The sequence below is a fragment of the Paroedura picta genome, chromosome 9 (assembly GCF_049243985.1).
Source record: "Paroedura picta isolate Pp20150507F chromosome 9, Ppicta_v3.0, whole genome shotgun sequence".
Classification (NCBI taxonomy): domain Eukaryota; kingdom Metazoa; phylum Chordata; class Lepidosauria; order Squamata; family Gekkonidae; genus Paroedura; species Paroedura picta.
The window spans coordinates 5,972,939-5,986,817 of record NC_135377.1 but is presented as its reverse complement, the minus strand read 5'-3'; the positions used below and the strand labels follow the sequence as shown (position 1 = coordinate 5,986,817).

General features: G+C 45.7%; 1 protein-coding gene across 3 annotated transcripts in view; it reads right to left on the bottom strand.

The window, feature by feature from the left end:
• Positions 1-1,869: 1,869 nt before the first annotated feature.
• The window catches only part of FAM135B (family with sequence similarity 135 member B), a 124,317-nt gene continuing 112,307 nt past the window's right edge, over positions 1,870-13,879 (bottom strand). For all 3 annotated transcript variants that reach the window (XM_077351441.1, XM_077351444.1, XM_077351443.1), the window contains exons 16-20: positions 12,111-12,208; positions 11,650-11,801; positions 10,416-10,526; positions 9,789-9,902; positions 1,870-8,500 (exon numbers count right to left, since the gene is read on the bottom strand). In XM_077351441.1, coding sequence (XP_077207556.1) covers positions 8,295-8,500; positions 9,789-9,902; positions 10,416-10,526; positions 11,650-11,801; positions 12,111-12,208 — 681 coding nt within the window. In that variant the 3' untranslated portion in view covers positions 1,870-8,294. The remainder of the gene's footprint in view (positions 8,501-9,788; positions 9,903-10,415; positions 10,527-11,649; positions 11,802-12,110; positions 12,209-13,879) is intronic.

Below are 13,879 nucleotides of genomic sequence, written 5' to 3'. Positions count from 1 at the left end.
TGGGAGGAGCAGTCAAGAAAAGAACTGGCCTCAGAGAAAGACAAAGCCGGTTTTTCTTCCCCTGGCTGCAGCACAGAGAGTGTGTGCATACCCAGGAAAATCCAGCTGCAAAAGCACATTGAAAGTGCATTATCTAACATGTGCGGAATGGGCTCTTTGCTTTTCGGCTCTTGTCTTGATAATAATTCACACATAATACAAATGGTATGATTTTGCATTGTGCGTGTCTGTGTCTCTCTGTGTGTTGGTGGGTAAGGGACTCAACCAGAATGTCTACAAAAATCAAGTGACCCATTTAACTACATAATCTTGTGTAGAGAAATGGTGCCATCTAGTGGCAGCTAAGATCAGCTTCACGTATTATTTCAATTTCCTTTTTTGCGGGGAAATATACAATAGGAATGTTGAGTACATTCTCACCCCCGCTACACATTCCTCACCATAATAGATTATTATGTGTTCCTCCCCCTTCCAACTATGGATAAATTGTAATATAATGAATGATAGGAAGTTTAAAGTTTTGTGCTCACTAACGCAAAAGTAGCAGAACAAAATTTGAGTCGTATGGCCCCCTTAAGACCAACAAAGTGTTATTTGATGTGTAGGGTTTTGTGTGCTCCTTGATTGCTCTCTTGAAGTATTTGAAAGGTTGTCATTTGGAGGAGGACGGGAAGCAGTTCCTGCTGGCAGTAGAGAACAAGAAGAAGAAGAAGAAGAAGAAGAAGAAGAGTTCTTATATGCCGCTTTTCCCCACCCAAAGGAGGCTCAAAGCGACTTACAGTTGCCTTCCCATTCCTCTCCCCACAACAGACACCATGTGGAGTGGGTGAGGCTGAGAGAGCCCTGAGATTCCTGCTCGGTCAGAACAGTTTTATCAGTGCCGTGGCGAGCCCAAGGTCACCCAGCTGGTTGCATGTGGGGGAGCGCAGAATCGAACCCAGCATGCCAGATTAGAAGTCCGCACTCCTAACCACTACACCAAAGGAACCACTACACCAAAGGAATAGCAGTAATGGGTTTAAACTACAGGTAGAAGGTACCGGCTAGATTTTGGGAGAATACGTGGAATTCACTGCCAAAAATCTTGGATAGGTGAAGAAGACTGGACTTGGTATCAGATTTAGGTAATGGCAACCCACCACTGCTCCTCAATGGCCTTTAAAACTCCTTGAGAAGGTTCAAATGAATCAATGGTGATTCAGTGGCACCATTTGTCACGAGGGCTGCCAAATGCATTTTGTCATAATCACCCTCCCAATTCCTTCGTGAGTGTTGGCTTTGATGTTCAATGGGCCTTCACCCATCCCTAACCCCACATTCCTGTTTCTTTTCTGTACCATCCCTCCCCGCCTCCCATCCCATGGTTTATGACCTGCAGAGAGCTGCAAAGAGCTCTCCCTTATCTATCTTGGTCCTTGGAACACATGGTAGGAGTTGGAAATTTACTGCCAGGAATGGCAGAGAGCGCAGACTGACTGTCTCCTGAATTCTTGCCTTTTAGATCAAAAGCTTCCCCTATGAGAACAGTTTCTCCCACTTAAATTAACCCCCTATCTATAGACCCGAGGGGGCCACCTGTGCTTATCTCAGTCAATGTTTCTGCTCCTGCCAAGCCCTGTCTTGCTTTGCCTCATGGAATGCCTCAAAAAAAAAAACCTGATTTATTTGCACCACACGTGCCTGGAGAAGTTCTCTACAAGGGGATCTCCTATGGTCAGCCGGACTAGCCTGCATTCTGTGACACATTTGTCAGGAGCAAATATATCAAAGGAGCCAAAGTGGTTCTTCTGCTAGTTTTGAAAGCCTCCTACCTGAGAACATCCCAAGGGTCATCCGATGTTCCAATAAGCATGCGAGATCAGACAAAAGGAAGCAAGGAGTTTTATTGACATTTCTTTTGCACCCAACACAAGCCACACCAGTTATCACCATAAAGCATACATAGAAAAATAGTCTTATTGGCACTAATGACTGTTCATTATTTATATTACCATTATTAGTCTCTTGGTCATTAGCCTCTTATTGTACAGCTTTCCATATCACCATAATAAATAACACGTATTAGTGGCCTTTGAAGCTTTACATTCACAACGTTGGTTAGAGAAGGGATCGGGGACATCCCACCCCTTTAAAGTGACTGGGAAGCACTGAACAGTGCCTTTAATTTTTTTTTTTTTAAGAAAAGCCCTTGACCAACACCTCCTCCACTGATGATCCCTCCATGATCCTCAGACGATCCCTTAGAGTGTAGTGTGTTTGTCTGACAGGCCATTTGTTAAACAAAACTATATGAAAGTTGACGACAAAAGAAAACCGGGGCATGTTGGCATTCCCTTGAGAAAGGGGAAGACCTCTAGAGGCACTGTTTGATCCCTCTCATTGGGCTACAGGTCAAAAACCACAGATCTCTAGAAACCAAAGACAGAGCTGCAGGCAATGAGATGTGGAACGTGACCAGTAACACATGGGTTGTAACTGCACACAGTGGGCCCAGATGGAGAATAAGGATGTGCACATTCCCATCCACACCACAAGATGGCTCAAAAGGCACATATTCTTCATACTGTGCAGTGCCAATTTGGCTCTAGACACCTGGACCACATCATCAATGTTCATCTGTATCTTATCCCTCTTAATTGCCCTGTTCCACAGTTGACTTGTGATCATCTCATATGCACAGAAGATGGACTTCTGGATCTATGGCACAAGTCAAATTCCTGTGCTGAGCTATACATGCAACAGAACTAAAATCCTTCCTGGGTTGGGTCAATTTTGGTTAATGGTTGAGAAACAGAGAGAGGGAGAGTTCTCTAAAAGTAATGATTCCAAGTCTTCGATTCATCTTGATATTGTAACCTTGACCTATGTAGGGCAGTTGGGGTTAGGAAACTGTGGGAGAGTTCTTATATTATGATTCAAGTATATTTTCAATAGTTTTTCCTACACCATCTAGGCAATGTGAGAAGTCTAGGCCCACATTGGAGAGGCTCACATCCCAAAGTCTGTCCACACCAGAGAAATGGGGTGATACTAACATGGGCAGAAGCCATGAAGTGTATTTGTCTCTCTCAAGTCCTGGACTTCTGACATGAATGTGATATAGAAAGACCATTGGTCCATGCCAACACGGTAACAGAAGGACTCTCCTAATATTAACAGAAAGAAGATAAATCAATTCAATGATATTTACTCAACGGTCTAATATTATTTTATTAACTCAGGGAGAGAGTGCTGGCTTATTAAAGTTCATACATATAAATGTGACTGCCCATTGTTTATATCATGGGTAAAATTAGAGGAGTTGGTTTTTATACCCCCCAAAGGAGTCTCGAAGTGACTTACACTGCCCCTTCCTTTCTCCACAAGAGAAACCTGTGAGTTAGGGGGGACTGAGAGAGCTCCGAGAGAACTGTGACTAGCCCAATGTCTCCCAGCATGTTGAGGACTGCGGAATCAAACCTGGTACTGCAAATTAAAGGCCACTGTTCTTAACCATACACCATGCTGGCTCTCATAATCCATGTCTTTTAGAAAGAGAAAGTATTATTTTACTGTTTTAACATCTGTACCAAATCGTTATGTATAGCTCATGTAATTGGGCTGTACTGGAAATTAGAAACAGCTGAAAAAAAATATTAATTTGGAATTTTGGTAATGAGTAATATACACCTTGAAAAACCCCAATCACCTGTTGAACAGCCATTTATGAGGTTTAATATATTTCTATATGTTTATGTATGTATATATATATATATGTATTTATTTATATATCCCCAATAGAAAGAGACATTTTAAAAGCCTTTTCAAAGGAGGCCAAACTGAACCCTATCTTGGTGATGTTCCGACATGTAGATACCGCTCTGTACAATTTCCTCATAAGGTTTTTGTACAACCGTAATATATCTTTTGATGTAAGACAGGATTATACAATAAGGTCTTTAGAAAGACAAAGCCCAATTCTTCTTTTTTTAAAAAGAGAGCAAGATCTGATAGCTTCACATCTTTAGCCATTCAGATTATTATTGCCTGTAATTTTGACACAATCGTGGTAGCATTTGTGAAGATGAAGTCTACAACAGTTCATGGACAAAGAACAATATATAGGCAGTCCATAGTCATTGCCACATGGCTCATGGCAACAGATCCCACCGGCTGAGTCATCCGTGACCCAGAAGTATTCTCAGTGGGAGAAGCGGACCCCACCAAAATGACCAAGAACCGCATCTGACATATCTAACGAAGACACATCAAGAGGTCAAATCAGAATGCCTGTTGGTGTCAATAGGTGGAACAAACTCATGCGTCTTGATTCAAAGTCCCATTGGCCTCACCAGATACCCCTCCATTGGTTGTCCTGGATTTCAGGACAGGTCTTTTCTGAACATGTCATAAACACAAAATACAGCTTCTACTATTCACAGGACAAATGGGTGGTGGGTGGGGGGGAAAAGGTTAAACATTGGAATTCTAGAACATTAACAAGAAACAAAAGCAAGCTACAGAGGCTATGGCCGGAAAGCTTTGTGAAGATCTGATGAACACACAAGCGTTGGGTAGAAAAGGGCGTCTTCTGTCTCTTCAGTGCTGGGGAATACACTGTGCGTGACCCCCAATTCCATGCACAAAACGAGGACAAGATAAAATAATATTAAAATTAGGGATTCCCAACAGATGTTCTGCAAAAGCTCCCCTGGGGTTCTGTGGCTTTTCCAGGAATTTTAGCTGGCCAGCTGCCATGGCACGGTTGGGCTGGGACACTGAATAGGGACTCATGCTAAATTTAGGCTGCCGACTTCGGGGTGGGAAGTGCTGGGAGATTTGGGGGAGGAGCCTGAGGAGAGCGGGGATTCAGGAGGGGATAAGATTTCAGTGGGGTGTAATGCTGGAGCCCACCTTCCAAACCAGCCCTTTTCACTTCCTGAACTTGCTGTCACCGGGAGAGCCCTTGTAATAGAGGGAGATTGACAGTCGCCACCTGGAGGTTGAAATCCCTAGACATGCAATTCACTGGTGGTTCTTGAAGATTTCCAGGCCCCCACCTGAGAGGTGGCAACTAACAATGCAGTTATTATATTAATACGCAATGGTCAAATGCAAGTGGGGTTAGACACGTCAGTTCTGGTGACGCAGGAAGAGACAGGGGAGGCCTGATGACATCACTTCCTGCGATACGGGAGGCCTGATGACATCACTTGCTGTGATATGGGAGTGGCCTTGACACACCCAGTGGTGGTGTCTCAATGGGGCATGGCAGGGAGGTGTGGCCAGTTGACAGTACCCCAAATCTTGAAAAATATTCCAAGGGTTCCTCCATGATCAAAAGGTTGGAAAAGGCTGGTTTAAGTTATATATATATATATTTTAAAAAAACCTTTCTTGTTTCAAGTTCTTGCTCCCCTTTTATATGTTGTAGAACTTTACAGAAGGACACAAAATACTGTAAGTGAACATGATAAAGTTAACACTTTGAATGTCCTTTGGCCAGCCACCTTCATGTAGCCTAACCTACCTCCGAGATTGGGCTGACTACTCTAAGGCAGTCACCTGAATACCTGGAAGCAAAGGTGGGTAATTTGGGGCGATGCAATTTGGGGAGATGAGGGAGCTCAATGGGGGTGTGATCCTATAGAGCAGGGGTCCCCAACCCCCGGTCCGCTGCCCGGTAGCGGGTCGCAAAGGCCATCACACCGGGCCGCCAGCGGCATACCTGCCTCCCCCCCTGCAGCGAGGGGGGGAAGAGGCCGATGTGGCAGCCAGCGCACCAGCGACGCAAACGCGCATGCGTGGAACTGCCGTGCATGCACGTTTGCGCCCCCTGGTGGCCAAAATGCGCACACGCAGCAATTGGGCATACGCGTTTATGAGCAACTGCGACAGCCGGGCCGCTGGCTCTCCCCCACCCCCGGAGGCGGTCCTCAACCAGAAGATGGTTGGGGACCGCTGCTATAGAGCCCCCCCTCTAAAGCTGTAATTTCCTCCAGGGGGATTCTTCTCTCTAGTCTGAAGTGCAGCTGAAATCCTGATAACTACAGAAAACATCTTGAGGTTGGTAATCCAGGGTAGCTGGATGGATACATTTTGGAACGGAGAACCAGGTATACTACCGTGAGCTCCTTGAGATAAAACTGAGATAAAATATATGAGACAGACGATTGTTTTCACAAAGTTTTCCCGCAATTCACTGAGTTGCCACCTGCATACTCATGAAAGAAATGAGTTGGGGTCACTTCTTTGCACGTGCAAAGGCAATAGGTATTTTTCTGGTCTGGGTGTATCAGACCCCCAAAATATTGGTATTTCCCAATATCCTTTGGAAGGGAGGGATCAAAGAGGAGGGTTTAAATGGTTGCCAGCCATTTAAATTTAACTGCTGATTGGCGGAGCGGCCAATCTGTCAAGTGTAAACGTCCAGCAGCCATTTCAGAGAAAAGTTGCTGAATGTGCCCGAATAAAGGACGAAAAATTCGGCTCTCATGTGGGCCTGCAATATCAGTAGCCAAGGTAGATTAGAGAATCTGCCGTTGGCTTAGAAGTACTGGAAAAAATAAATATAAAGTATTTTGCCTATACTATTTGCTCCACAATATATTTCTGGTAAGGGCTTGGAGGAGGAGCATGGCTCAAGGGCTGTCCCGCCCCTGAGTGCCTCCTCCTCCAACTGGATTGCCTGTCTGTCCAGTGACCAGCCAATTGCCTTCCATCCCCCACCCCTGACCACACCCTCCTCCTTCCACTTCCCTCTGAGGCTCAGAGGCTGCAGATCCCTGTCTTGTGAGAGCTGCCCCTGCTGGTGAGTTCCCTAACAGCTGCCTGCAGCCTTTCCAGGTCCTGGGGGGATGGGGAGGGTGTCAGCAGAGTTCTTCTACTCCACCTCCCTAATCTAGCGCCCGTTGTATTCCTGAATGCAACAGGCTTGGCCCCTAGTAATACCTATAAGGTATTATATCTATACTGAAAAAAATACCTGTAAAGTTTATTGGGTTATGTGAACTGAATGCCTATCCCTAGTCTCCACACCTAAAAATCTCAAAAGAGGTATTGCATGAGCCCTCACAGGGTCAAACAGCAAGCTACAGACTCTGTGATTGGACTATAGTAGATTCCATTTAAGATGTGGAATATAGAATCATAGGGCTGGAAGGGGCCACACAGGTCATCTAGTCCAACCCCCTGCTCAACTCAGGTTCAGCCCAAAGCATCCTAAAGCATATCACACTTGGGGAGAACAGCCTCTGAACTTTAATTTTTAATCAGGAGGAGGGAATACTAGATCAGCTTGCCTGGGTAAGAGAGAAGGAAGTGACCTAGAAGGCAGCCTCATAGGTGGGTTAATTCAAGGTTAAAGCTGGGTAAACTAGTCCCATGGAGAAGGGACTACCATAGGGTTGGAACCAACCCATGAACAAGCCTTTAAAAAAGCTCAGTAGTCAAATCTGATTGAATCAGGTGTCTCTAGCCAGATCAAACAACCCACAGATGGTTCTCTTTGCAGTCCTCTTAATTTAGACACCTGAAGGTGGCCAGTTCAGCTTCTGGTCTATTTCCAATGTGGCCCCAAGCTATGGACCTAGAACCCAAGGACATCCCTTCTCTTATTTAAACACCTTAACAGCAACCTATTAAGTTATCCAAGGAACAGGGGGAGGGCCATACACCCCTGCCGAAGCATCTAAACGCAAGCACAAATCAAGTCAGCAAAGAGAACTCATACCAAGAAAGCCATTTTATACACAGACGGTTGGATTTCTACTTATAGGATATCTTTCTCCCCCTTCCCCAGAAAAGGGCTGAAATCCACAAGTTCCTATTCATCCTAATACCCCTCCTATATTTTGATACTTCCAAAAAGAAGAATTTAACCTGAGTCGGTGTCTTTCTGTTTGGGGTGAGCCAGGAAATAAATGTTCCCTGACCCCTGGTACAAACTAAAGAATGGGAGAGAGGCTGGGAGACAAAAAGGATTCTGGTCCAATCACATGTATATGAACAGCACAGAATTGGCCTCAGCTTTTTAGACCACTTTGAGCACGTAGCCAGAGATGGGTGAACACAAATGGACTCAGAAACTGAACATGAGCATGTTTACATATCCCAAAAAAGCACCAATGTTTGGCCCTTTGAATGCTGCATCAGCCCTAGCACTTTATTCTTCCGCAAAATAACTTGGTAGTGTGTTCCCCACCTCGGCATCAACCCGTTCCATTATTCTCCAGCAATACAGCCATCTGGTCAGTCCTGGAATCGATTCCCCTAAGCCTTGTTTTGTTTGCATCGTTCCCTCGAGGCTGGGGGTGCTACTTGAAATAGCCGAGTCCCGCCACCAGGAAAAATTTCTCCAAGAACAGCTCCGAATCCAGCACCGCGATGTGGGCGGCCCGCCCGATCAACGTGTTGGCTGTGTTTGGCAAAGCGTGAAAGACGTCGTGGCGGATTAAAGTGCAGTCCTTGGCCCCGATGACTGGCTGGAGGAGATTGTTGATCATCTCGGCGTAAATGGGCCCTTGAAAGATAGACCGATCTGGCTGTTTAGGCAGTGTCATAAACATCTCTCTCTCTCTCTCTCTTTCTCTCTCTCTCTCTCCCCATCCATCCATCCATCCATCCATCCATCCATCCATCCATCCATCCATCCATCCATCCACCCACCCACCCACCCACCCACCCACCCATCCATCCATCCATCCATCCATCCATCCATCCATCCATCCATCCATCCATCCATCCATCCATCCATCTATCTATCTATCTATCTATCTATCTATCTATCTATCTATCTATCTATCTATCTATCATCTCACGTTTATTAGTTGCCATTTTTCCTTATGTGGATCAGGATGGCTTACACATAAAACCAAATACATTTTAGAGCCTCTTGTGGCACAGGGTGGTAAGGCAGCCGACATGCTGTCTGAAGCTCTGACCATGAGGCTGGGAGTTCAATCCCAGCAGCCGGCTCAAGGTTGACTCAGCCTTCCATCCTTTCGAGGTCGGTAAAATGAGTACCCAGCTTGCTGGGGGGTAAATGGTAATGACTGGGGAAGGCACTGGCAAACCATCCCGTATTGAGTCTGCCATGAAAACGCTAGAGGGCGTCACCCCAAGGGTCAGACATGACCCGGTGTTTGCACAGGGGGTACATTTACCTTTACTTTATAATTTTTATGTTTACACACACACACACACTAAAATCCCAAATTTAAAATCACTGTTCAGGACTGTTGCTAGATAACACCATCTTCAATGCCTTGCAAAGAACTGAAAGTGATGGGGCTAGGCACACACCCCTGGGGAGGTTCTTCCGTAATTGTGGGGTCACCTCGGAAAAGGCCCCCTTTCTCTCTCGAGCCCATTCAACAAGATTCATTGATTGACAGGACACTCAGCGAGGCCTCTCCCTGTGGTTTTAGTTCCCAGGCAGGATCAGAGGGACGGGACAGTTTTTAATCCAAATTGTAATTTGCAGAAGCAAATAAGCGTGCTTCACAAAGAGATGCTGCTTTTCAAGCATTTAAATCACTTCATAGACAGAGCAAGCCTTACAACAATCCTGTAGGGCAGGGGTAGTCAGCCTGTGGTCCTCCAGATGTCCATGGACTACAATTCCCATGAGCCCCTGCCAGCGTTTGCTGGCAGGGGCTCATGGGAATTGTAGTCCATGGGCATCTGGAGGACCACAGGCTGACTACCCCTGCTGTAGGGAATGCCAGTGGGTAAGAAGGAAGGCTGAGTGTGTCATGGGCATTCCAGTTTCTCATACGGCTGGAATCTGAATGCAGAAAGAAGCTTACCGGTATGTCTGTCTTTGAGTGCAGGTCGACACATTTCTATCCTTGCTGAATGAAACGGGACATAGCGGTCCTGGGGTGAGGCTACCAGAACGACGTTTTTGAAATACTGAAGACCTGGGGCGAGGGAAAACATGGTGTGTATTAGCTTACGCTCCTGCAGGGGAGCTTGTGGAAAATGCAAACATAATCACGATACAATCAGCACAATGGGTAAGCATGGAATAGTACATGACGTTCGGGACAGAAACTCCACTTTGGGAGGCCACTTATAATTATGGTCTGGTCTTTCTTAGAACTTGCAGGGGCTACAGCTCAGCAGAAGAGCCTCTCTGCTTTGCATTCAAAAGGTCCCAGGTTCAAACAGCAAGAGATATGAAAGACCTCTGGCTGAGATCCTGAAGAGCTGCCAGACTGAGCAGGCAATACTGATCTTGCTGGACCAAGAAGGTCTTATTTGGTATAAGGCAACTTCATTTGTGTGGGTGAGTTCTGCTTTAAGCATAGGGCGGAAGGCGGGGCTAGAAAGAAGTAACAGACGTGGGGAAATTTGCCTGCCAAGTCTTTGTTTTCCCAGCGTCTCTAACATTTGCCTGTTTGGCCAGAAGTTCAAATGCAATCCTTACTCACCCGTCTTTTGGCTCAGCTGATAGAGGAAACATTTCCGCAGATCCGCATTGTCCCGAAACGTCAGCTGCAGCAGCGACCCGGACTTCTTCAGCTTCTGCATGAGCCACAAGCCTGGAACAACCATTGAACAGCATATGACCCAAATGTACGTGATGAACGAGACCTTAATGAAACAGGCATTTCTTTCCAACGTGGCTTATGAGAAGAACCTCACTCCAAAGCCTACTCAAGATCTACTCAACAGAAAATATTCTTCGGAAGGATTCCAAGGTCTATAGGGCTCTGACCTGGGTGGCTCAGGCTAGTCTTACCTCATCAGATTTCACAAGCTAAACAGGATCAGCCCTGGTTAGGACTTGGGGGGGAGACCACCAAACATGTCCAGGATTGCAACACAGAGGCAGGCAATGGCAAAGTACCTCTGAATGACTATTCCCTTGACCTGGATGATCCAGGCTAGCTTGATCTCCTCCGATTTTGGAAGCTAACCAGGATCAGCCCTGGTCCAGAGCTGAAATGCAGAAAACCTTTGCCTTGACAAGCCTTGCCCTACAGGTCACCATAAACCAACTGTGATTTAACAACACTTTCCAATACCATGCGGACCCAAAATGGGGGACAGTGCATGTGTTTGGACATTGGCTGGGCAATTCCTCCTGAGGTGCTAAAGGCAAGAGATGAACAGAGGTGGTTTGTCATTGCCTTCCTCTGTGTAGCATTCCTGGACTTATTTGGTGGTCTTCCATCTAAGAACTAACCCTGTTTAGTTTCTGAGTTCTCTTGAGGTCAGGAAGGCAGACCATCCTGCCAGCTTGGTGTCATGGTGAAGAGCAGCGGCCTCTAATCTGGAGAACCAGGTTTGATTCCCCACCCCTCCACATGCAGCCAGCTGGATGACCTTGGGACACTTACAGTTCTCTCAGAGGTCTCTCAGCCTCACTGACCTCTCACAGTGTCTGTTGTGGGAAGGTGACTATAAGCCACGTTGAGACTCCTTTGATTAGTAAAAATCAGCCCCCAGCTCTTCTTCTTCTTCTCTTCCAGGTCACGCCATACCTTCCACCAAAATGCCCACCCTCCTCCCAGTTGCTTTCATTATCTACAAAACCAGTTTCACTTATAACATCTCATGACAAAAGCAAGAAACCTCTAGAAGATGACATCACTACTTGTGGTCTCTTCGAAGTCCTTCTTACAGTAGATACAACTATTTCCCCAGTGAACCTGTACTTACCTGTACTAACCAGAGTACTGTTGTTGTAAAGGGTCCCTAAGTGAGGCCCCGACAATGATAGGAACGTGTGCAGCTTATTGAGGTAATAGCGAAATCTGGGCCGAGTTAATACTGAGCGGATGATGACGTTGCCAAGGGAGTGTCCAATGAAGCTGTTGAGACATGTAGAGTGTGGTTTATTTCACTGTGATGTAGTTCAAGCATTTTCACAACTTCATTTCCAGAGTTGGATGTCAACCTCCAAGTGGTCCCTGGGGATCTCTGGGGATTACAATTGACCCCAAGGTGACAGAAGCCAGTTCTCCTGGATAAAATGGTGGCTTTCAAAGGTGGACTCCATTGAAGTCCCTCCCCTTCCCAAACCCCACCCTCCTCAGGCTCCGCCCTCAACATCTCCATGGATTGTCCCAAGCTGGAGCTGGTGTCCCCATACCAGTTTTCGAGCTCGTCTCGCTTTTTACCTTATTCGGGAGATCGACAGATTGTACAACTGAATGTGCTGAATGATCTCATCCAACAATCGGTCGGTCATTGTATCAAAGTCGGCAAAAGTGTCTGTCTGCAAAAGAGAGAATGAAATTGATTGGTTGGTCTCACTCCATTTTAAGTGTTGTTGTGGACACAAAAAATAAAGGGGTCATGTTGAGACCATCCTTACAGAGAAACTGGGGGACCCACAATATGTTTTTGGATATTTTTAAAGATTAAAGAAGAATACACCATAAACATTATTTCAGATGAACATTAATTACAGTAATCTATAGCAGTCTTTTTAATCCATTTTCTACATTTTTACCCTAAAACACTCTTGAGGCTTTGAGAAACCCCAGAAGTGGCATGATTGTGCAGGATGTTGTTGGGAAACATAGACGAGCATATATCCATTTGGGGACCCTTCCCCTTCTGACACCCTCCAGGCCCATCACTGGTCATTTTGAGATGGGACGGGTGGGTCAACATGTCCATATATGGGCATACCACCCAATAAATGTTTAACAATTTTTCCCACCCATTTGGGAAACCCTTCCAGGGCTGCCTGGAAACCCTAGTTGAGAAAGCCTGGTCTACAGTTTTATTTTTTTGCTGACATGACAATCCTGTAGGGCAGCCTGTTGACCATGGAGGAAACCCTGGAATGTTTTTTTCAGGCTTTGAGGAACCCTAGAATAGGTGACAGGACCTTTCAGAGAAGTGGGCGTGGAAGTAAGGTGTGGGAGCCAGCCAATCAATTGATCAATCATTTACCATTTCCACTGTGGAGAAAGAGACTAGGCCTGTAAATAAACAGGGGATGTGAGCTCCAGTAACACCTAGTGATGTCAGCGGCCTTCTGAGCATCAGGGAAAGACTATGTAACCACTGGAAAGTATTTATCTAACCATAGGGTTCTATGGAACCCTGGTTGGGAATCCCTAGCATAGATATTCAAGGCAAGGGAAATTCAGAGTTAGTTTGCCATCACCTGACTCTGTGCAGCTTTCCTGGACTTCTTTGCTTGTCTTCCATCCCAGTACTAACCAGAGCTGAATTAAGACACCCCAGTTCTGCAAAAATAAAAGCTGAATCTCCCAACCTCTATGAATTAGACAAAATGATGCACCGTGTTCCTAATCTTGCCTATTCTCCTTCTTGCATTGCAGAACTCCGAAATCCTAGCCTCTGAGAACTTTCTGGCGTTCATTTTTGTCTTGTCGATGTTAGAGAATTTTAATTAAGTCCTAGGTGTATTTTTTTCTAACATTCATGGCAATGTTTGACCAGATATCTTTTTTTTTAAAAAGGATTTTTCTCACTTGACAAAGACTGAAGTACCTTCAGGAGCACCTCAGTGTATCTTTCTGCACCCTCTGCCTTTGGACCCTAAGGAGGGGGGGGTGAAATGAGGAAAGCTGAAAGGCTATCAACTTGCGGATTGATCCCAGGTAGGTATCCCAGGTAGGACAATGCATCAGCTTGTGAAACTTCGTGAATGGATAGGGGATAGATTGGCACCACCAATGTCCTCATGCCAGAATTGGAAGTTCCGCGTACTTAAGAGCCCTATTCTAAATGAGTGTCAAAAAACGTGCCCAAATAAAACAAGGCATTATATCTGTCTTGTAACAGAGGTAAAAGAAACAGAGAGTTACTGATCCGGCCAGTGGACAAAAAGTAATCAACAGCATAAGAATCAGGATTCAAACCCTGTTCCAGATTTAGTAGAGAAATGTCTCCCCCTAGAGGAGGTGCA